This window comes from Amphibalanus amphitrite, unplaced genomic scaffold, assembly GCF_019059575.1.
Source record: "Amphibalanus amphitrite isolate SeventyFive unplaced genomic scaffold, NRLGWU_Aamphi_draft 000241F_arrow, whole genome shotgun sequence".
Taxonomy (NCBI): domain Eukaryota; kingdom Metazoa; phylum Arthropoda; class Thecostraca; order Balanomorpha; family Balanidae; genus Amphibalanus; species Amphibalanus amphitrite.
Window position 1 is genome coordinate 360,497 of NW_024881736.1, and position 20,503 is coordinate 380,999.

The 20,503-nt window shown below is 55.2% G+C and overlaps 2 protein-coding genes across 4 annotated transcripts; both read left to right on the plus strand.

Moving 5' to 3' along the window:
• The first annotated feature begins 613 nt into the window (after positions 1 to 613).
• Positions 614 to 3,035, plus strand: LOC122386113 (nischarin-like). The gene has a single exon (XM_043374974.1). The coding sequence runs from the start codon at positions 667 to 669 to the stop codon at positions 2,065 to 2,067; it is 1,401 nt and encodes a 466-aa protein (XP_043230909.1). The 5' UTR covers positions 614 to 666; the 3' UTR covers positions 2,068 to 3,035.
• Positions 3,036 to 3,226: 191 nt separating this feature from the next.
• On the plus strand, positions 3,227 to 19,979 carry LOC122386112 (endothelin-converting enzyme homolog). Of its 3 annotated transcripts, none has more exons than XM_043374973.1 (15): positions 3,227 to 3,365; positions 8,250 to 8,544; positions 9,203 to 9,390; positions 9,874 to 10,031; positions 10,239 to 10,310; positions 10,643 to 10,798; positions 11,063 to 11,254; positions 13,802 to 13,929; positions 14,880 to 14,973; positions 16,940 to 17,364; positions 17,651 to 17,811; positions 18,072 to 18,205; positions 18,443 to 18,613; positions 18,857 to 18,936; positions 19,234 to 19,979. In XM_043374973.1, exons 2-15 carry the CDS (start codon positions 8,456 to 8,458, stop codon positions 19,403 to 19,405), a joined length of 2,220 nt encoding a protein of 739 aa, XP_043230908.1. In that variant the 5' UTR covers positions 3,227 to 3,365; positions 8,250 to 8,455; the 3' UTR covers positions 19,406 to 19,979. The 3 variants fall into 3 exon arrangements, with proteins under 3 accessions (XP_043230908.1, XP_043230906.1, XP_043230907.1); XM_043374971.1 differs by lacking the exon at positions 3,227 to 3,365 and adding an exon at positions 6,548 to 7,292; XM_043374972.1 differs by lacking the exon at positions 3,227 to 3,365 and adding an exon at positions 7,391 to 7,441.
• Positions 19,980 to 20,503: the final 524 nt, after the last annotated feature.

Below are 20,503 nucleotides of genomic sequence, written 5' to 3' on the forward strand. Positions count from 1 at the left end.
ATTGAAGTTGAATTGCATCTTGTTTCTAAGAAGAACCACATGAACTTATGGTCTTATTAAAGGAAATAGTTCACTTTCACGAAATTATTTTTTTGCAACGGATTTATGATTTTTTATGTTCAAAATAATCAGCAAAGAAAATAAAACCTTTTTATAACAAAATATTATTTTCTATATTTTGATATAGGAAGAACTTTTCAGTTTCTGTAAGGCACAACCGATCCAGTATGAAAAGAGCATGGGTCCCGAAAATTCTTCAGAAACAGAGAAATTATCGCAGCCACCGGCATTTGGGCGATCTGCTCGATCTGATAATGTTCCCCTGAATGTCCTAATTGATCAGTACGAGAATTTCTCTAGAGTTCTCGTAGATAATTTCTCTAGTTTCTGAAGAATTTTCGGGACCCATGCTCTTTTCATACTGGATGGAAATATATGCAAGGCACACATCCTCAACGCAAGACACCTTTTTCGGGACGAGAAATAGAATATCTTTGCCTAGGGTGATCGTTGGGCTGTAAAAGCTCCTGATTTATGCTCGTCTCAGCCCAATCTACGGAACTGCTATTCCAGTTCAAAACCCATGTTAAAAAGTGAACTATTTCCTTTAATGAGTTATCAGTGCTCTGTATAGTCTATCGTTCCAAGACTTGTGACGAATCAGCCATGTCACTGCATGAGCCAGATCTGGGCAATATGTCAGTGGCCATCATTGGCTCCAACACCACCAACAGCACGACGTTCTACCAGCTGCAGGTGTCGATCGACTCTCACCAGTGGGTGGTCGAGCACCGCTACTCGAATTTCGCCGAGCTCAACTCGCAGCTGGTCGGCGACAAGCTGATCCCCGTCGACCTTCTGCCCGGGAAGAAACTGATCGGCAGCCGCGAGCCGGCGTTCGTCGACCGGCGCCGCCAGGACCTGGAGGCCTACATCCGCCGCGTGGTGGCGCTGCTTCAGGTCAACCTGCCCGACGTGCTGGCCAAGTTCCTCCAGCTGGAGGTGTACGACGTGGGCTGGATGCTGCGGCGCCAGGCGTTCCTCTGCTTTGTGCACGAGGGCGCCTACCTGGGCGGCCAGCGGCTGCTGACGCTCTCGCCGATGGAGGTGCAGGGCCTGACACAGCTGGTGCGCGAGGGGCGCGCCGACTCGTTCTTCCACGAGAGCAAACTGAGCACGCCGCCGTCTCAGGTGGTGGACGTGGCCACGCAGGTGGCCTGTCTGCGCGTGGCCGGCTCGTGGCAGGAGCTGCCGCGCTCCAACATACGGCCGGCCGCGTACCCATTCTCGCTGGAGCTGTTCCGCGCGCTGCGCAAGCTGACGCTGCACGAGGTGCCCATCTCATCGGTGGCGTCGCTGACCGAGCTGCGCGGCCAGCTGGTCGAGCTGTCCGTGGTCGGCGGCGCCGTGCGCGAGCTGCGCGACGTGCTGCTCTGCGGCGAGGTACACCGGGACGGGCCGCCGTCTGCCGAGCACCAGTGGCCCGCGCTGCTGCACCTCACTCTGCGCGACAACGCGGTGCGCGGCGTGGACGAGTCGGCGGCGGCGCTGCTGCCGCGGCTCACCTCGCTCGACCTGTCCACAAACGCCATCGAGCAGGTGGGCCATCTGGCGGCGCTGCCGGCGCTACGCCACCTGGACCTCTCCAACAACTGTCTCAGCGAGCTGCCCGACCTGCACACCCGGCTCGGCAACGTCGCGCGGCTGCAGCTCTCCCAGAACCGCATCAGCTCACTGGCGCCGTTCGCGCGCGTCCTCTCGCTGGTGCAGCTGGACCTCAGCTTCAACCAGGTGCGCGACCTGGAGGAGGTGGCCAGCCTGCGCGGCCTGCCCTGCCTGGAGGACCTCAGTCTGGTCGGCAACCCGGTGACAGACGCCATCGATTACCGGGCGCGCGCGCTGGAGCGGCTCGGCGAGCGCGCCGCGCACGTGACGCTCGATAACGAGTCGAGCTCGCAGTCTGAGCTGGACCGGGTGCTGGTGCTGCAGGCGCTGCGCACGGCGCGCGAGGGCGGCCCCGAGTTCCTGCGCCGCGGCTGGCAGGGCCGCGTGGTGACCATCGTCTGAGCGGCGCCGGAGGGACGCGCGCCTGCCGAGCCGCCGCAGTCGGTACCGCCGCCCCGCGCCGACAGACAGGTCAGTGACCGGCACAGTGACCCTCTGACCGTAGTGGGACCCTATCGGATCAGCAGAGGCGTGCCAGGGGATGACTGAATGACACCAGAGAACTGACATGACGGGAACTTGCTCTGCCGAAAGCCTCGGTGGCATCCTGGCTTAATCGCCACCAACGATAGCCCAATCTAGGACAGAATCAGGACCCTGCGTTCCGTGGTTACTCGCCCGTTATTTTACGATCTTTTAAATGTAGTGACCAAACAGGTTGTGCCAATTAGAACCCATGCATTGGATGTACTCTAGGGCTACGTCTGTTGCCCTGTGCTTTAGCTGCATTTGTGGCCGAAATACTGTTCACGTTTTCTGTGAACTTAGCTGTTAATGTCAACCTAGGAGCTGCAACCGTTGTTACTGTTAGCGCTCTTACTGTACTTACACCAATGTCTGACATCATTGCTGTTGTGTTGGCGCTGAAACTGTATTTGCATTCGATACTTCATACTCCACCGTTGCGACACTACGCTATACTTGTTACCACAATATGCCAGCGCGTTGCGTTTGTATGTAATGTATTGACATCGGCACCATTGGATTATAAGAGTTATCCGCCGACACTGCTGGACCGGTCCAGCCTCTGCCGCTGGGCCCTCGGAGTAAAACAGCAGCAAAGAGATCGCCTGTGAAACTCAATCATACTGAGCTGCTCTGTCGTTTGTATGTTGTGGCTCGCGCTGTTCCATTTATCGAGTGTGCTGTGTGCCTGCCAGAAGCAATCGTGATATGAATGGTAACTTGCATTTTCAGTGTGTGCGTCTTTCATTCTATGAGCATTGTGCATTCCAGCGGGTCGGTAAATCTGATATTTATGAACAGCCGCGCTTATTTGCAAGTATCTAATATATCGAAAATGCAACACACCAATGTTTTCTTGGCGCTAGAAATAATTAACCGTTGTGGTGCGGCAAAATCTAACACGCCTGTGTGTTGTACTGTTGTAGTGATCATCTCCCTCTCCCAGACGCCTGTTTCCTTTCCTAACTCAATTTTTCCTTCTCAGCCCCTGGAGCGGCGCTGGGCGTTGCTGTATCTCCTCCAATCCCGGATCTGTCTGCAGTCCCCGCCTCGTGAGGTCCAGCCGAGGTCCGGTCCGACTGAGCTGCTCCTGGGCTGAGCTGCCTCCTGACCTGCGGCGGATGGTGACCTGTCGCCCGTCAGCCCTGCCGGGTCCGACCCGCGCGCCACGTGAGGTACGGACTACGGAGATCAGCTGTGGGGGACCTTCCCCGCCACCCCTGCCATCTGACGGACGGGACCCGGAGCTCCGCCCCGCGGCCGCCGCGGCCAGGTGGCGCTCCGCTGACCGGGAGTGGTCGTTTGTGCTTACGATTTGTGACGTGTTTGTGGTTCAGTAGGCTCCCCTGACTCAAGTAGTTAAATCCCTACTACGTGCTACAGCTGTGCTACGAACAACTTTAAAGAGTGCTTGTCTGACTTTCGAGAACTGCAAGTCACCGAGGATCCGCTCCCTGACCATCCCAGTTCACTGCCCCTCTGCCGCCCCCAGTAACACCGCGCGGGCGGGGGAAGCTGGTTGTAACGGGCCGTAATCCCAGCTCTAACCCAGGGCGAGAAGGAAGCCGGCTGTAGGTTCTTGATCGCAAAGCGCGGCTCTCACAGTTAATTTTTTGTCCTAAGTGTCATCTGCAGGCCTGAGAGTAAACCTAGCGTTTACCGGAGTCCACAGAGGTACCGTTATTACAGCATACCCACCTACATTTTTGAAATTTTACCGAGATGCGCCAAATCACAAATACAGAGCAGAGCAGTTGGTTCAGCATGCTAGCTTTGTTCCTCGACTCACGGATCACGAGCCCAGGAACAAGATGGACCCACGCCGGCCGGATCCGGTAAAAGTTCTGGCGAATGTTACCGTGGACTTTGGCCCTCCGGCGCCCTAATGGGAATCGCTACGCTGGGTGCAGGCTAACCGACGATCGGTAAAACGTGATCAATGCTAACCGGGCTGGGGCCCGGCTTTGCAGGAATATCATCGAAGGGAATAAGCAATATTGACTTGAAAGCTGGTGGTTTTCATCTCGACTAGCTTGGCCCGACCTTCGCCGAAAATAGGTCGTAAGCGCGTCCCATTATCACCCGCATTAACCGAGCCCCGCCCGGGTGTGTCGCTGTAGAGGCGTTCTCTGGTCGTATTCTGTTGTGTAACAAACCGCGGCACCGTTTCCGGGCCGCCAGGTATTCTGACGCGTCTGATGTCGGGGAAACACATCGCAAACAATCGGCGGCCTCGGCTGGCAGCGGCGGCGGCTCCGCGGCCGGCCTGGGTTTGTGCGTCCGTCGGTGGCGGGTCCTATGCAGCGGCGTATTTAGAAAATCGCGAAGGGGGGGGCCAAGGGTTTGGAGGGCGCCACCTCACCCAAGGAGGGCGCCATACGGTCGCGAGATAAAAAATCGCTCAGCGGGGTGGGGGGGGGGGGGGGGTTGGGAGGCGTTTTTTACCATGCCACCAGTTTTTTTTTGCGTAACCTCGTATAGGTCGTGCTGCATTGATTTTGCATCGTGTGTATTCTTTATACTCCAGGTCACAAAAGGTCAAGTGTTCTTGAAATGCTGCGCCGAAGGCGCGCGAAATTTTTGAAAACAACCTTTTCCTCCGCTTTTTAGGCACGCCTTTTATACGATCACCGTTCAAAGCTCCTCTCGCTCTTTTACCAAATTTGAAGGTGTAAAAAATACCTAAGGTTTGGTCGGGCCGCTGCCACACAAACTGTATAGAAAGCTTGGCTCATGGGTGTCGATGCATAAAAGTTTATTGGCGGTGGCATATCTACGCACCAGATCACCGTATCGGATTGATACCGGAGCGCGAGATGCGTAAACATCATCCAAATTACCTCAGACCAGCCTTCATAGCCTTCTCACAGATGCATACAGTGTACCCACATAACCAGTTTCAATCACCGAAACTTCAGATGCCTGCTGTTGCGGCCGAACCTGTTGACAATACTTAATCGTAATCCATATAGATGCCATGATGCACGTAAAGTAGGATCAATCCGTTAAGACCAAAGACGTGTTTTATGCATCGTAGAGCGTAGATAGTTTTGGTAGGTATAGGTACTTCATTCATTGTGCTGAATGCACGTTCATTTGTGGCAGTTTTCACAGGCAAGACATCAACTATGTGCAATAGAACGACTAAGTTGAAAAACATGCCAAAGGAGTAAATAAATGATAAGAGGGCAGCGATCAACGGATGTTGCCAATAGGTAGAAGGGCTGCGATCCACAGGAGGGCGCTAATAGGTAGGAGAGCCCCGATCAACATCCCGAGTTTCGATAGTAGGGCACCGATAGGTAGGAAGTTGGCGAGCAGCAGGAGGGCGCCAATGGATAGAAGGGCAGCGATCAACAGGAGGGCACCAATAGGTACCTAGGAGGGCCCCGATCAACAATCAACAGGAGGGCGCCACCAGGTAAGAGGGTGGCGAGGAACAGGAGAGCACCAATAGGAGGGTGGCGATCAACAAGAGGTCGCCAATAGGTGGGAGGGCGGTCATCAACAGTACTGGAAGTCGTTAATGAGCGGAAGGGTGACGATTAAAATGGGGGTGGCAATGGTGAGGAGGGCGCCTTTGCTCAAGGGGATGACACGAACAGGAGGGCGTCTGTGCGGAGGGCGCTGGTCAACAGGAAGGTACCAGTGGATAGGAGGGCGGTGATCAACAGGAGGGTGCCAGTGGTTAGGAGGGCGGCGATCAACACGAGGGCGCCAATAAGAGAAGGGCCCCGATTAACATTCAACAGGAAGGACTAGGGAACCAATAGGTAGGAGGGCGGCACTGAACAATAGGGTGCCAAAAAGGAGAAAGGCGGCCTTGAAAATTTCACATGAGGGCGCAATAGGTAGGAGAGCGCCAATAATTATGAGGACGCCGATCAGCAGAAGGGCGGCAATATGTAGCAGGGTGGCGACCTACAGGAGGGCGCCTTCGGGTGAGAGGGCGCTTATTTACGGGACAGCGGCTTACATAGGCGACCACCGTTACGCTTAGAGAGCTACAGCCTACAAATGTGGTTGGAGGGCGCCCGAGGGAGCCCTCCAACCGTATTTGGAGGGCGTATTTGGAATGGGCGTCCTCCGAGGGCGCCCTCCATCCGTATTTTCCCTGTAAACACATTCGCGATTGGAGGGCGCCCTCCAGTCGCGATTGTTTTTCGATTCGATTATATCACAATTGCATTTGCGATTGGAGGGCGCCTTCGGCGCCCAAGGGGGGGGGCCATGGCCCAGTGGCCCCCCCCCCCCCTGCCTACGCCCCTGGTCCTATGTCACCGCCGGGCGTCCCTGCGACGGTGTGCCACGGGCCGGCCGGCGTGGAGAGCTGAATCGGTGTCGGGCCGCCGTTGGTACGACCTCCCCCCTCGCCGGCGCTGACGGGGGGGGGGGGCGCTGCTCTTGCCGGTGACGAGCCGTGCCGGAAGTGACGGCCGGACGTCACAGAGAGCGTGACGGTCCATAGTTGAACGTGCCGGCCGGCGGGGCTCGGTACCGAGCACTGGGCTCCGCTCCCGGACCTGGTGGCGAACCCGAGAGCGGCGCCGGCGCCGGCAGTGGCTGCCCGACACCCCGGCGGGACGCGCGCCCGGCGGACGGACGGGAGGGACAGCCGGCCGAGTCCGAGCAGCTGCGAGCAGACGGCCGGGCGCCGGTGTCCGGTGGAGGCGCTCGGGGCCGCTCCGGACCGCGTCGGTCACACTCGTGACGTGCTCGGTGACAGCGGCGCCCCCCACCTGCCGGCGGTGACGCGCGCGACCTTGTGACCTTTGGTGCGCCGGGCCGGGCCGGGCGGCGCCGCGCAGCCGGCACAGAGCAGTGGTCCGCCGCGCTCCGGGCCAGCACGATGCGGATCGAGAACCCGACGTTCGCGCTGACGCCGGAGCCGTCGGCGCCGTCGGTGACGGCTGGCGACCCGTCGCCGGACGTGACGCGCACCGAGCCGGCCGCCGTCGAGCAGCTGAGCTCTGCCGACAAGGCCGGCCTGGTGGACGGCGCCGCCGACAGCGACGTCGTCTACGTGCGCGGCTGGCGGCTGCGCAAACTGTGGCTCTGGCAGGCGCTGGCCGCCGCCTGCCTCGCCCTGTTCGTCATCATGGGTAAGACCGCCGACCGGGGGAGCTGGGAGGGGCGGAAGGGTGACGTCCAGACTCGGAATAGCCGGGATCTTACAGAGCTCTTGTTTTTATAGTCCAGTGTAATGGCGGTGTAATGTGGCGCCTGTGGCAGCGATTGGTAGAGTGCAATGGTAAGTGCTCAGCTGCTCTTCACGTCTGCGCTCATTTTATGACGGATATGAGCATGCGTGAGAGGTTGCAAAATCTCGTGTCCGATTTCAGGTCCTTCACGAGTAGAACCTACACGGTACCCATTCCAACTTGACGTCCTTTCCATTCGGTAATACGCTTCCGGCCACGCTCCACAACAACACATCTCGGATTTTGGTTACGAGTTTCATTGAGACCGTGTTATTACCGTGTTGCCTGTCGTTTCATTGAGCGGCCCGGCCCGGGCTGTCACTGGCGTTACCGCGATAGAGCGCAGAGCTGACTGGGGTGGGAGGTCGGCCGTGGATCGGGGCGGTGCGCCGGCCGATGCCGCTGATTCTGCGGGGCGCCGGCCGGCACGGTGCATTCGGCACGGTCGCTCGCCAGTTAGTCGGTTAATTTAGTCGGCGCCCGGCGGCGCCGCGGGCCGGGACTGACCGTCGCAATAGTCGGGCCGGGCTCATGGGAGGCTGTTTAGTGTTTAACCTCTACCCCGTCTGCAACGACAGCCGAACGCATAGTAAATCCGCAATGTCTGCAAATGGGATGCACAGATATACGGCCCGAGTTGGAACATCATGACAATGTGAAGGTGGACTCTGGTAAATGGTTGTTCATGTTGTCCCACGGCAGGCTGGCGATCTCATTGATCATTCTATGTGCTATTTTTAGAAGGAAGATGCTTTTGGGAACGTGATGGGCTAGTGTGCGAGATGTGCACTGGACATACCGTGCGATCGCTGTCCTGTCTGTCCTATTTGACCGTGAGATGGACTACTGTGCCGGCAGTGGTGGCCTACTCTGCTCGGGGCGGCAGCAGCGACACCCCAGTCAGCAGCGCAGTCATCGGCGGAAACAGCAGCGGCGGCATCACAACCACCACCACAACCACCACCACCACCACCCCCAGCACCACCACGACGGCGCCGCCCGGCCAGCTGCACGAGTGCTCCCAGCCCGACTGCGTGTTCCAGGCCGCCGACATCGTCCGCCTGATGAACTTCTCGGCCGACCCGTGCACCGACTTCTACAGCTACGCGTGCGGCAACTTTGAGCAGGTGGCGCCGCACCGGCGCTCCTCCCGGTGAGCACGCGGCCAGGGACGGGAGGAGGGCGTGCGCAGATTGTCCGTCATCGTAAATTCCCGGCCGTTATGTCAATATTACCTACGGTTAGAACTCGGTGATACATAAACATCGATGATGATCATAAAACATATTGTAAAATAGCTAAGCCAGATTGGAGTGGGAGAGGTCGAAGGGTTAGGACTATTGATTATGTTTAGGAATTCCCAAGGCCGCCCTCGACGCCGTGCTGCACGGCCCCGTCTCCCCTGTCCCGGTCGCAGGCTCACGTATCGGCGGCGCGTGGTCTCGCCTGTTTGGCCACAGATGGCCAGGCACGCGCTCCACCATTGATCGAAGGCCTCATGCGGCTCAATGTGCGGCCTTTGTCACGTTCGCAGCGTGCTACACACGCCGGCATTGTCCAACTGTCGCCACGGAATGCCCACCAGGCTGCAATACTTGTGCAGCCAGCTGGGGTTGCAGTGCCTTACTTTCACATATATTATTTATTTCGGGCAGGAAACGTCCGTGTATAAATTTGTGCATCCACTGTGAGTGAACTGTCCGTCTGTTCAATACCAGCTGGTACAGTTTAGGCCGGTACAGAACACTATTATGTCAGACCATTCCGCCAGTCGGTGTAACCCGCGCTGTGACCGCCCGCGTCTCCCCCAGGAGCGTGTACTCTGTGCCCGACTGGCTGACCACACAGAACAACGAGCGCGTCGTGGAGCTGCTCGAGGACAGACCGGACGCCTACAGCCCCGACTCGGCCCTGTGGAAGGTCAAGACGCTCTACTCCAGCTGCCTTGACGACTACGCCAACCTGCGCAACGCAGGAAAACGCATGGTCAAACTCATCGGTAAGCCAGTGGCACGGCAGCTGTTGAAGCGTGTTACAGTCACGCATATACTGACATTGAAATGTCATGTCCCAGTCGAATGATTACTAAAGCTATGCGAGGAGAAAACGTCATGTCATGCAGTAATGTTGCAGCTGCAACGATGACGCGGTGACTAACAATGACGGGTGTATGGCGTAGTTCGCCATACCACCGTCCGTTCTGTGGCCTGTAACTGCTCCCCCACGGGGAGCAATTACAGGCCACAGTTACAGGCCACAGTAACTGCCGTGTAACTGCTCCCCACAGTATAGTTCTGCCCAATCGGTGGACGAACATCATTTGAAGCCCATGCCGTCTGTGGGTGAAGTGTATTACCTCGCTGATGTGCCACTTACTAGTGTGACCTCTGACGTCCGTTATCTACCTGATGAGACCTATGTGCCGTACTAGTGTGACCTCTATTGACCCGATATGACCTGAGTCTGCCCTGTACCCGTTCAGACGGTCTGGGAGGTCTGGACCTGTGGGGCACGTGGGACCCTCAGTTCTGGCTGTTCAACAACACATTCAGAAAGGTACACGACGAACACTGGACAGACGCCATGATGAACTTCTTCTGGGTGCGCAACCCGCGCGACCCCAGCAAAAATCTGCTCAGGGTGAGTCGGGACGCGGCGAACGTCTGGTTCAGTCGACTCGTCTGGTTCAGCTCCTGCCGTGCTGTGAATTGGGCTGAGGCTCGTCTATGAGTATTCGTCATTCACGTGGAACAAGAGCGAATGAGGGTTGTCAATGAATGCCGAAGGTGTCCGGAATGGTAATATATGCTATTGTAAATTGTGGCGATGTCATACTGTATTCCACAGATAACAAAGTCGGGCCTCGGTGTACCGTACCTCCGCGCCTACATGAACCCAGATCTTCCCGTCTACGAGGAGGTATGTATTACACCGTGTCGGTTAGCTGGGCTGTTTTCGTATGACACCTTTTACCGACAAGCCAGATACTATGTTAGATATGTAAGGCATATGTATGTATTTTTTAATATATGTTACCTTGTCGACATCTGTGTCCCAAATCAAAATTCACCGACTACTGTTACTAAGTTGGACACCCGAGCGCTTTTTTCAAGCGTACTACTTGTGTCGTAAATTAATGCCTACCCAGTTTGGGATAAAAGTGCGTTCTGATGAATATTATTGTATTGACTGTGACCCCGTGTCACACGACTCAACCCGTGCTGACATCTCGTCCCTTCCCTGCCGGCCAGCTGCTGTCCACGTACCAGGAGACGATGCTGAACGTCATGGGCATGCTGGTGCGGGACTCGGGCGTCAACGTCACGGCGCTGAACCGCTCCTGCGGCGACCGCTGCCTGGACGACTTCGTCAGCGACGTGCTCGACTTCGAGACCAAGCTGGCAAACGTTGGTTGGAGGACGGCATTAGTGCCTCATCAGAGAGTCGCACCACATCCCCGTAACATACACGGCGCTGTACAGTTAGATGCTAACTAAGCAGGCGGTCAGACCGAGATCTTGGATAGGTACCACAGACCTAATCGCAACATATAACTTTATAATAACATAACATTAACTAATGGTTCAGACAGCATGTTCATTAGTTAGCTCCCTGCACCCGCCGATAACCTTACAGCCCTGACCGCTGACCGTTCGGCCGCGGTGCCGCAGATCTCGCTGGTCCCCATAGTGCCGTACACGCTGCGCCGACGCTCAGTGTCACCCCGCTCGGCCGGCGGCCCGCTGCACCGCTGGTTCGGCCGCCGACGGCGCAGGCGACAGGCGTTCTTCCGGCGCCGTCTGAGGATGGCACCGTCCACCCAGCGGCTCAGTCTGGCTGACCTCAGCCGCGTGGCGCCCCAGGTGAGGCATTGGGGACCTCAGCCGCATGGCGCCACAGGTGAGACACTACACTGGTGACCTCACCCGGACCCTACGACAGGTGAGGCATTGGCGACCTCAGCGGGACCCTGCCCCAGATGAGAGACTCTGCTGCCGACACACGGTGGAGGCTCCTCCCGCAGGCTCTCCAGTGCTGCGAATTTCACAACTTAGTGAAAAACCCTTCGGTGAAATTTTGTTTCCAGGTGATGATTATGTGTCTGGACTCGTGTAGCGTAAGCGTCTGTTGTTCTGCTTACTGCGTCTGGATCCTGAATTCGCTGTGAGCTGCTGAAGATTGTTATCATTCACGTTCATGGGATGGCCTAATTAATTCAACCTGTAAAATTCGTGTAGTGTGACAACTGCAGGTTAAAGGGACTATCCCACCTTTAACATGGGGTTTGAGTTGAGATAGCCAAGTTTGCGGCGAGGTTCAGAAACCACTATCTATCTAGGTTGCAACCCCCGCGGCCTCTTGGTGTTGAAGAAATTCGTTCCCTTCATTTGAAAATGGGCCTTGCGCAAGGCCCTATCTTCAACATGGAGCGACCGTTAGTGTGACGTCACCTAGTTAAGTCATTCTGATTTAACCCGCGCCCTGCTGGGGGGGGGGGGTGTTTGAACACCCCCCCTTGTGGTTTTTCGCGAATATCTCATAAACGGCGGCGCGGAGCGCCGCCGTTTTTGGTACACCTTATCATACATCAATTCTACACATGTTGTGAAAATTTCAGACCAAGGTCATTCAAGGTCAGGTCACCAGGTCACTTGAAGTGACCTCACCTCATAAAAAGTTTCAATGTCTGTCATAGCTACACCGAGTGACCGATCGCTTTGAAACTTTCAGCGATTGCTAAGAGCAATAGCATGTACAAAATGTATATCTCAGAATTTTGATATCGATGACCTAAGGTCAGGTCAATTTTGCGACCTCCCCATTATAAGTCAATGGGAGAAAAATGAAATGCGTCTCTTTTGGACGAAAGACATTATAAACACTCCCAAACACCGAATTACAAGTGGTTTAGACAAACTGAACATGAAAATGGTGTCCGTGGCCCTTGTTTATGCCCTGAGGTCATCTAAGGTCACGAATGGTATCTAACAGTTTTTCGCAAATAACTTTTGATAGAGGCATGCTAGAGCGATGAAAATGCCTTATATGTGTTCAGCTCGACGATACGGATCGACTGATATGCAACATGACCCTTTCCGGTCAGGTCATGACCTTGACCTGAGGTCAAATTTTCAAGTTGACCTTTCAAGGTCAAGTTATAGTTCATTCGATGCGTCTTGACGAGAGGAACACGATGCCGGTGAAAGTAAGCTCGTACAAGGCTTGGGTCAAAAGTTATTGCAGAAGAACTGTTTCCGAAAAAATCGGCTATTTTTGCAGGTTTTGCCCCCTGCAGGCAAAACCGTTGACGTTAGGTCAAATCTGAGAGAATTACTCAGAAAGGGCGTTGATAGGGCTATCGAATGCACTTTTCCGCGGCGCTGTAGCTCTATTGGTTCCCGAGTTATGCGTTAGCTTCTTGGAAATTTTCGACATTCGACCTGGAAATCGGCGAAATTTTGCCTTCAATGACCTCTGGTGACCTGACCTTTGACCTGACCAAAAAATTGACCTAAGTGATTTCGTCATTATTTTTTACGCTCTTTCGAACGCCGCCTTCCGCGTATCGCTACGTGGCCCAGGAGCCGAGTTAGAAGGGGGGGGGTGTTCAAACCCCCCCCCCCCCAGCAGGGCGTGGAAATCCAGGACCCCCAGCAGGGCGCGGGTTAAATGGGTTTGTTCGTTGAAAAATCGCTTAAAACTTGGTCTGAACTTTGTTGTGGTGCCTACAGAGTAAAAAGAATCAGCTTTATGACAGTAATGTGGCCTTGGGAAGGAGGTCATTTTGGGCTGTGACGTCACATATTTGAAAGTTTGTGTTTGGAATATGGGAAGCCTAAGATGTTTAATGAAAAATAAATGCCAGAACCGTGTTCCTGGTCATCCAATCTATAAAGTCGGGCACAATTTAACTGGTTTTAACAACATTTTAGAAGGTGGGATAGTCCCTTTAAAACGGTTATTCAACCGCTGATGTCACATTATTATGTAACTCACTGTAAGCGTACGCTCCAAGCGTAGTGGTTGTGAATATCAAGTGTCACCTTAACCCGGTTTACATAGCATATTTGACGAGGCTCTAGCACGTTAATTTGGCGATAATTTTGATGCAGTGGTCTTCAAATATTTAGAGGGGATCATTTTGTAAATTGTTCAGCACCATTGGCATCTTTTGCAACATCACGGACGGAGATATAAGCTTGCAACAAACCCTATGTAAACGCGTCTATTATCAGGTCACACGCGCCGTTTTCCGTTCGTGGATGTCACGCTCCTCCGGTGGTTAGGGGGGCCTGCAGATCGGCTGCGTCTCAGGCAGCAGTGTCTCTCAGGGGAAGATCTCGGCGAGATCTTCTCTCAGGTTGGTTCCGGGGGAGCGCGGTGGGTAACAGCTGCACCTCTGTGGCCAGGTGGACTGGGTCGGTCTACTGGAGGACCTGATGGGCGCCAACATCGTCACAGCCTCCACCTGGGTGGAAATACCGCGAGACGGCTACATACAGAAACTCAACGAACTCATACGCACCGAAAACAAAAGGTAGTCACCAGTATAGCGCCTTTTGGGGCGATTAACGGAGCGAGCGAGGGGGTGAGTCTTGCGCGTGCGAAATTTCGAGGGGGTACCTCCAACTGACTTGTGCACGGCACCCTACTGACCGGTTTCTAGCGATGTGCCAAATTTGAGCACAATCGGCCCAGCCGTTCTCGAGATCTGGGAGCGGCACCCTGCACGTGCGCACGTGCAAAATGGGTCCCAACTGACTTGTGCACGGCACCCTACTAAATGGTCCCTAACCGTGTACCAAATTTGAGCGCCATCGGTCCAGCCGTTCTCGAGATCTTGAAACGACCCCTGCACGTGCGCACGTGCAGCAGCACCCCAACTCTGGCACATGGATATGCAGTGCCTAGTGGGTGCCTACCTACATGCCAACTTTGAGCGCAATCGGCCAAGTAGTTACCGAGATATTGCAACAATTACAAAACTGACACGTCTTCGTTTTGCACGTGGCACGTGCAGAAGGGGTCACCCAAATGCATCGGGAATAGTCCAATACTTGGTAGAAGGAATGAAGCTACCCTACAAAAATTACCGCATGTAAATCGGTCAAGTGGTTGCTGAGATATAAGCATCGCAAAAGCGTCCGCACGGCCGGCCGCTCATACTCAGAAATTTCCGTTAATCTAAGGAAAGACTACGCTCGCTTCGCTCGCTCCGTAATAATGCTAGCATACCATTTAGCCATAGTTCCGTAAAACTCTTCGTTTTGTAAATGCAGACTTTTTCTGCTATTCACATGGAGCTCTCATGTGCCGGTTATCATCCTTGGCTTTCTTGAACGCAACCTAATTTGTCCCTAGGTCAAGTAAAGTTACTAGTTGTGAGGTGGCTCTTGTTTCATTGATATTTCCTATCCTGTCCTGTTCCAAAGTTGGCTCGCCGCGGCTGCCTCTGATCGCTGGGTTGCCGGCTGGCCGTGATTGCAGGACGGTGCACCACTACCTGGTATGGACGGTAATCCGACGACACCTGATGGCCATGAGTGCCGACTACGTCTACCAGAGGACGCAGATGGACGTGGTAAGAACGACCGTCACCCGCTGCACAGCCGAGGGTTGTCTGACCGCTCCCGAAGACCGTAGCTTCAATCACAATGCGATCTGCGGGTCCTGCATGGCCGCACCAAATAATTATGGATACATACCAGTAAAACGCCTTTTGGGCGAAGAACGAGCGAGCGAGATAGTGAGCCCTGCACGTGCGCAAGGGCGAGAGGGTACTTCCAACGGGCTTGTGCAAAGTACCCTTCTAACCGGTCGCTAGCGGTGTGCCAAATTTGAACGCAATCGGCCCAGCCGTTCCTGAGATCTAGAAGCGGCATTCTGCACGTGCGCACGTGCAAGCGGGGTCCAAACTGACTTTTGCACGGCACCCTACTAACTGGTCCCCAACCGTGTACCAAATTTGAGCGCAATCGGCCCAGCCGTTCTCGAGATCTGGGATCGCCCCCTGCACGTGCGCACGTGCTGTAGCACCCCAACCTTAACACATGCAGATGAATTATCTGATGGAGACCTAACTGTGTACCGAGTTTCAATTCAATCGGCCCAACCGTTGTGCCGTTATTGAGGTTGCAATTTTGGGGGTTCTTAACCCGCGCACCGACGGGGGTCTGCGCCAACTTAGTACCGACGGGGGGGGGGCGGATGACCGCCCCCCCTGAGATCTCGAGAACGAAGCAAGATAGCGACAAGCGGTAAACGGCATCGGATACGCACGGACAAGGTCTACAATTTTTACTAAGGTCATTTTCAGGTCAGGTCAAAGATGACGTCACAGGGGTCGAAAAAGTCAAAATGGCGGCGCTAGATATGGAGAGGGTTTTTCTCGAATAACTTTCGAAGTAGTCAAGATAGGAACAAACTAAGGGCATCATCGTGATCCTCTCGTCAATCCGCATCGAATGATATATATGTTGACCTCGAAAGGTCAAGGTCAAAGGTTGACCTCAGGTCACGTGACCTCGAGGTCATCATGTATATCATTCGATGCGTCTTGACGAGCTGAACACAATGAGACCATCCGCGCGGCTGTATCTTGTTCCTGTAAGGAGTTATTGGCAAAAAACCTTTGGTGACCTTTGATGACGTCACATGACCTTACAGCTGCCCAACAGCAAAACAGACCTCAAGGTAGTGAAGGTTGATCGTATGTGAAGTCATGTATGGTATATGGGGCCATTCCGACCCGTTTTAGTGGTAAAAACAGGGATTTGATTTTTCCCCCATTGACTTATAATGGGGAGGTCGCGAAATTGACCTGACCTTAGGTCACCGACATCAAAATTCCGAGATATACAAATTGTAGCTACTAATGACCTAATAACATCCTGCGACTTTCAAAGGCCTCCGACATCTACTGTAGCTCTGGCACGGTGACAAAGTTGCAAAAAAGTGACTTGAGGTTGGGTCATTCAAAGTGACCTGGTGACCTGACCTTGAAAGTTAGGAGGTTCAAACTTGCACACCATGTGTAAAATTGATGTGAGAATAGTCATACCAAATTTCGCGGCGCTACGCGCCGCGGTTTTCCCGCTATCTGCGAAAAACCTCAGGGGGGGCGGATATCCGCCCCTCCCCCGTCGGTGCGCGGGTTAAAAAATGTCCAACCGTGTACCAAATTTACCACGCGCCACGTGCGGTGGTTGGCAAGAACGCATGGTGGCCATCACACCACAGAACTTTTACGTCCAAGTGACATTCAGTAAAGAAGACCGCTTGTCAATCGGATGTCCCGGTCCTAAGATATTAGCTTTTGAAGAGCGTCCCCACGGCCGTCCCCGTCCGGCCGGCCGGCCGCTCATACTCAGGATTTTCCCTTAATTCAGTATGAACTCGCTCGCTCGCTGCGCTCGCTCGCTCGTAATTACATACCCGTAGACAATGCACCGCCCTCGCCTTATAGTTTTAGTCTGTGTCGCTGATAGTCCTGCATATTTTGCCCGATTGTGTGCCTCTAACGCCCCGGCCCGGTCCGCTCGCGCCAGGCGTTCCAGCGCGGCCGGCGGCCGCCCTCGCGGCCCGAGTTCTGCCGCTCGTCGCTCGACCAGCACATGCCCGAGGCGGTCGGCATGCTCTTCGTCAAGGACCACATCGGCCTGGAGACGCTGCACCAGACGGCCAACTTCACCGGGCGCCTGGTGGCCGCCTTCAGCGACAGCCTGCGGCCCTGGATGACCGAGGCCGTGCGACGCCGGGCCGACGGCATCCTCGGCAACACCAGCTTCCACTACGGCTTCCCCAAGTGGATCATGGACGAGCGCGAGCTGGACAGCTACTTCGAGCCGCTCGGCATCGCTGAGGGAGACTTCTTCAGGAACATGAAGAACATGGACCTGTTTAAGCGGATTCAGCTGAGGAACAAGCTCAAGTACGGCAACAACAAGCAGCGCTGGACCATCGAGGCCACGCAGTGAGTGCGGACGGGGCGGGACGGGGACGGGGCACCTCTGGTGGCACCGACGGTCTGACCCCGGTCTGAGCAGGGTCCCGGGGTGAATTTCATGAGCCTGGGTTAAAACTTGCGTGATCAGTTTGTGCTTGCAGCTGTTGCTTGAATCCAGTTCATTTCAGTTTGCCCCCATTTCACTGTGGCATGTTTTGTAATTGACCCGGTGGCCCTGTGTTTCGGGCGATATTACAAACTGTGTCGATGACGATGTGTGTGCTCCGCTGATGGTCCTTTTCTCCCCCGGCAGCGCGCGGATCCTGAGCTCGCTGTCTGGCGGCTTTCTGGCGGTGCCGGCCGGCATGATGCAGACGCCTATCTTCTCGCCAAGCGTGCCCAGCTACATCAACACGGCAGCGCTGGGCTCGTTGGTGGCCGAACACCTGGCAGCCTTCACCGTCACAAACAACGGTAACGGGGCCTTAATGGTTATCGACCACGCTGCTGTGATTTCCCAGTGACATGCCTCGCTGACACATAACACAGGTTTTGGTTACGACCTGACATGGCCTAAGGTCGTGAGTATCGAATCTTCATGGTTGCGACATTGCAATGGTTTGCTGAGTCGGAACTCGAAACCATGATCGGCCCTAACGTAAGAAGGTTCAAATTGTCCGGGTATGGGGCCCCGCGCTGTCAGTCACCGGCCGCCCGCGTCCCGTCGCCGACAGATTCTACCACTATGGACAGCGTCTGGTGGGATGGCGCCACGTACCGCCGGTACGAGCCGTACCGCAGCTGTGTACTCGACCTGTACCGCAACCACACCGTGCGGCCCGCCATCACCTACATGAACGCCGGGGAGGTGAGAAGAGGGAGGGATAGAGGGACGGAGGGACGGAGGGACGGGACACCAGCGTGCGGCCCGAGATCGGCTACATGCCGGAAAAAGGGGGGAGGGAAAGAGGGAAATGGATATATGGGTATATATTCATTCCTTGGTCTGACTGGGAATGACACACCACGTCCCCGACGGCGGCCTGTCTGTCCCGGAGTGATATAACCGCACCCTGATCGCGCCTCCTCTCCATCTGTCCGGTAGATCCCTCTGCGTCCCGAGCGGCAGGCCTCTGTGCTCGTCAGTCGCCACTACGCGCTCTCGGTGGCGTTCGAGCACCACCGGCGACTGCTGGAGGAGAGCGGCGGGGCCGTCCGGCTGCCCGGACTGCGGCACGAGACCAGCGACCAGACCTTCTTCCTCGCCTTTGCGCAGGTGAGTAGCGTCTCGCCATCCAAGCCCTTGTGGTCAGGATGCTTGTTGCTCAAGGCGCCAGTGAACCAGTCAACAGCATCGGTGAAAATATCGATAAATACTCTTACTCTGGAGGACAGGCGAGTCACGCGGCACTAGAGTTCAAATTTCTGGAACCTGCTACTGTACAACATGCAAGACTTGGAACTTGGACCTTGCCGTATACCCGCGCGGCCACTGATCACCAGCTGTGTTGTTCCTCAGGCGCGCTGCGTTGGTAAAAGGTCGGCAACCACCGACTACCTGCTGTACCGGCTGGCCGGCATCGTCCCCGCCCAGATCGAGTGAGTACCATACGAGTGATACGACCCCCATCGTCCCCGCTCAGATCGAGTGAGTACCCAACTACATGAGTCATGATCCCTATCGTCCCCGCTCAGATCGAGTGAGTACTTAACTAATTCGGCCCGCATTGTCCCCGCTCAGATCGAGTGAGGACCTATCTATAAGACCGACATGGGCGCACTGCATGGCGTGCTCCATCGGTGAAATGGAGTTTTGTAGACAGTACACTGGTTGACCGCTGATCGGTGACTTTTGCCTGCTGACCTCAGGTCTGACCACTGTTCCGTGCGCCGCAGGGTGAACACGGCCGTCTACAACCAGGCCTCCTTCCGCTCGGCGTTCCAGTGCGGCGCGCTGCCGGGCACCTACGACCACCAGCAGTGCGCCATCCCGTCCATCGAGGAGGCCACCTTCCGACCGCCGGCGAGCGCGCTGCAGCCGCCGCACCCCGCCGCCGGCCGCCGCTAGGGGCCAGTGGCCGCCCCGCGAGACCGGGGATAACCAACACAGGGGCCAGTAGCCCGCACCGAGGACCAGTGCCCCCCCCCCCCCCCGCCGGACTGGGGGCACAGCGGCGCCCAGTCAGTGACCATGTGATGATCCGATGTCCGTCCCAAACGGCTGTATTTGTAAGGGGCCTGTGACGCTCAGCGCCTTTTCAGTATGTGTCAGAGATGCGCCGTCCGCGGGACCAGGCAGCTATACTGTCAGCTTTTGATAAATGCGTATTAGCTTATCTGACGTAAGCACGAGGGACGTCATGTTTACGTCATGACGTAATGTCTCACACCCCTTCCCACCGATCACGGGCATTTGTGCCATCATAGTGTGTCCCGCTCTGAGCGCACAGCAATCTGATTGCCAGTCGTTCGCGTGTGTAAAAAAACGGTTAGGGTAGATTATATGAATGACTTGAAGGGCATAATTGTTCGGCTCGGGCTGCTGCACCGAGGAAAAGTGTATGAGGGATTCATATTCGCCCGTCCGTTGGACATGTTTTCTTGTATATTCGAATGCTAAACATATACTATACACCAGTCTGTTGTTACTTTTCACGCCGAGTCCGGATATGTTTCACAGGACATCGAATAAGCTGTAGTTGCGTCGTGGACAGGTTAAACCGGTGCCAGCGACTGTGTGCTGCACTCTCAGAGTCTCACAAACACGGCCCATGCAGCGATATAACTGACGCCAGGTCTATTGGCTACTGAAATTGGTAATACTACCTGTTGTTTAGTGACGTCATAACTGCGTCACGGTGACGGTGCGGGCGGCAGTGATGGTTGGGTGTGGGCCGGGGCCCATTTCCTGGCGCCACAACACTGACTGTGTAAGCTCACACTGCCAGCTACCGACATACCCTTCATTTCCGACATAAGATCCGCTGTTTAAACGGTAAGTGTGTGTCATGCTTTTAAACTCACGGACCATGGGTAAATAATATCTATTGAGGCATAAAAGAATATGCAATAAGTGACTGGTAAAAATGTAAATGAACAAACACAGCATATTATGGTTTTGTGCACTTCCACGCCCCACGGATGGATGGATAGCACAAGTAAATGA

Bases quoted from the DNA above. Each gene is read 5' to 3' on its own strand.
- LOC122386113 (XM_043374974.1), top strand. From the start codon at position 667: ATGTCACTGCATGAGCCAGATCTGGGCAATATGTCAGTGGCCATCATT.
- LOC122386112 (XM_043374971.1), top strand. From the start codon at position 7,040: ATGCGGATCGAGAACCCGACGTTCGCGCTGACGCCGGAGCCGTCGGCG. The intron at 10,311-10,642 runs GTATGTATTACA...CCTGCCGGCCAG, and splicing joins ATCTTCCCGTCTACGAGGAG to CTGCTGTCCACGTACCAGGA. The intron at 17,365-17,650 runs GTGAGTGCGGAC...CTCCCCCGGCAG, and splicing joins TGGACCATCGAGGCCACGCA to CGCGCGGATCCTGAGCTCGC.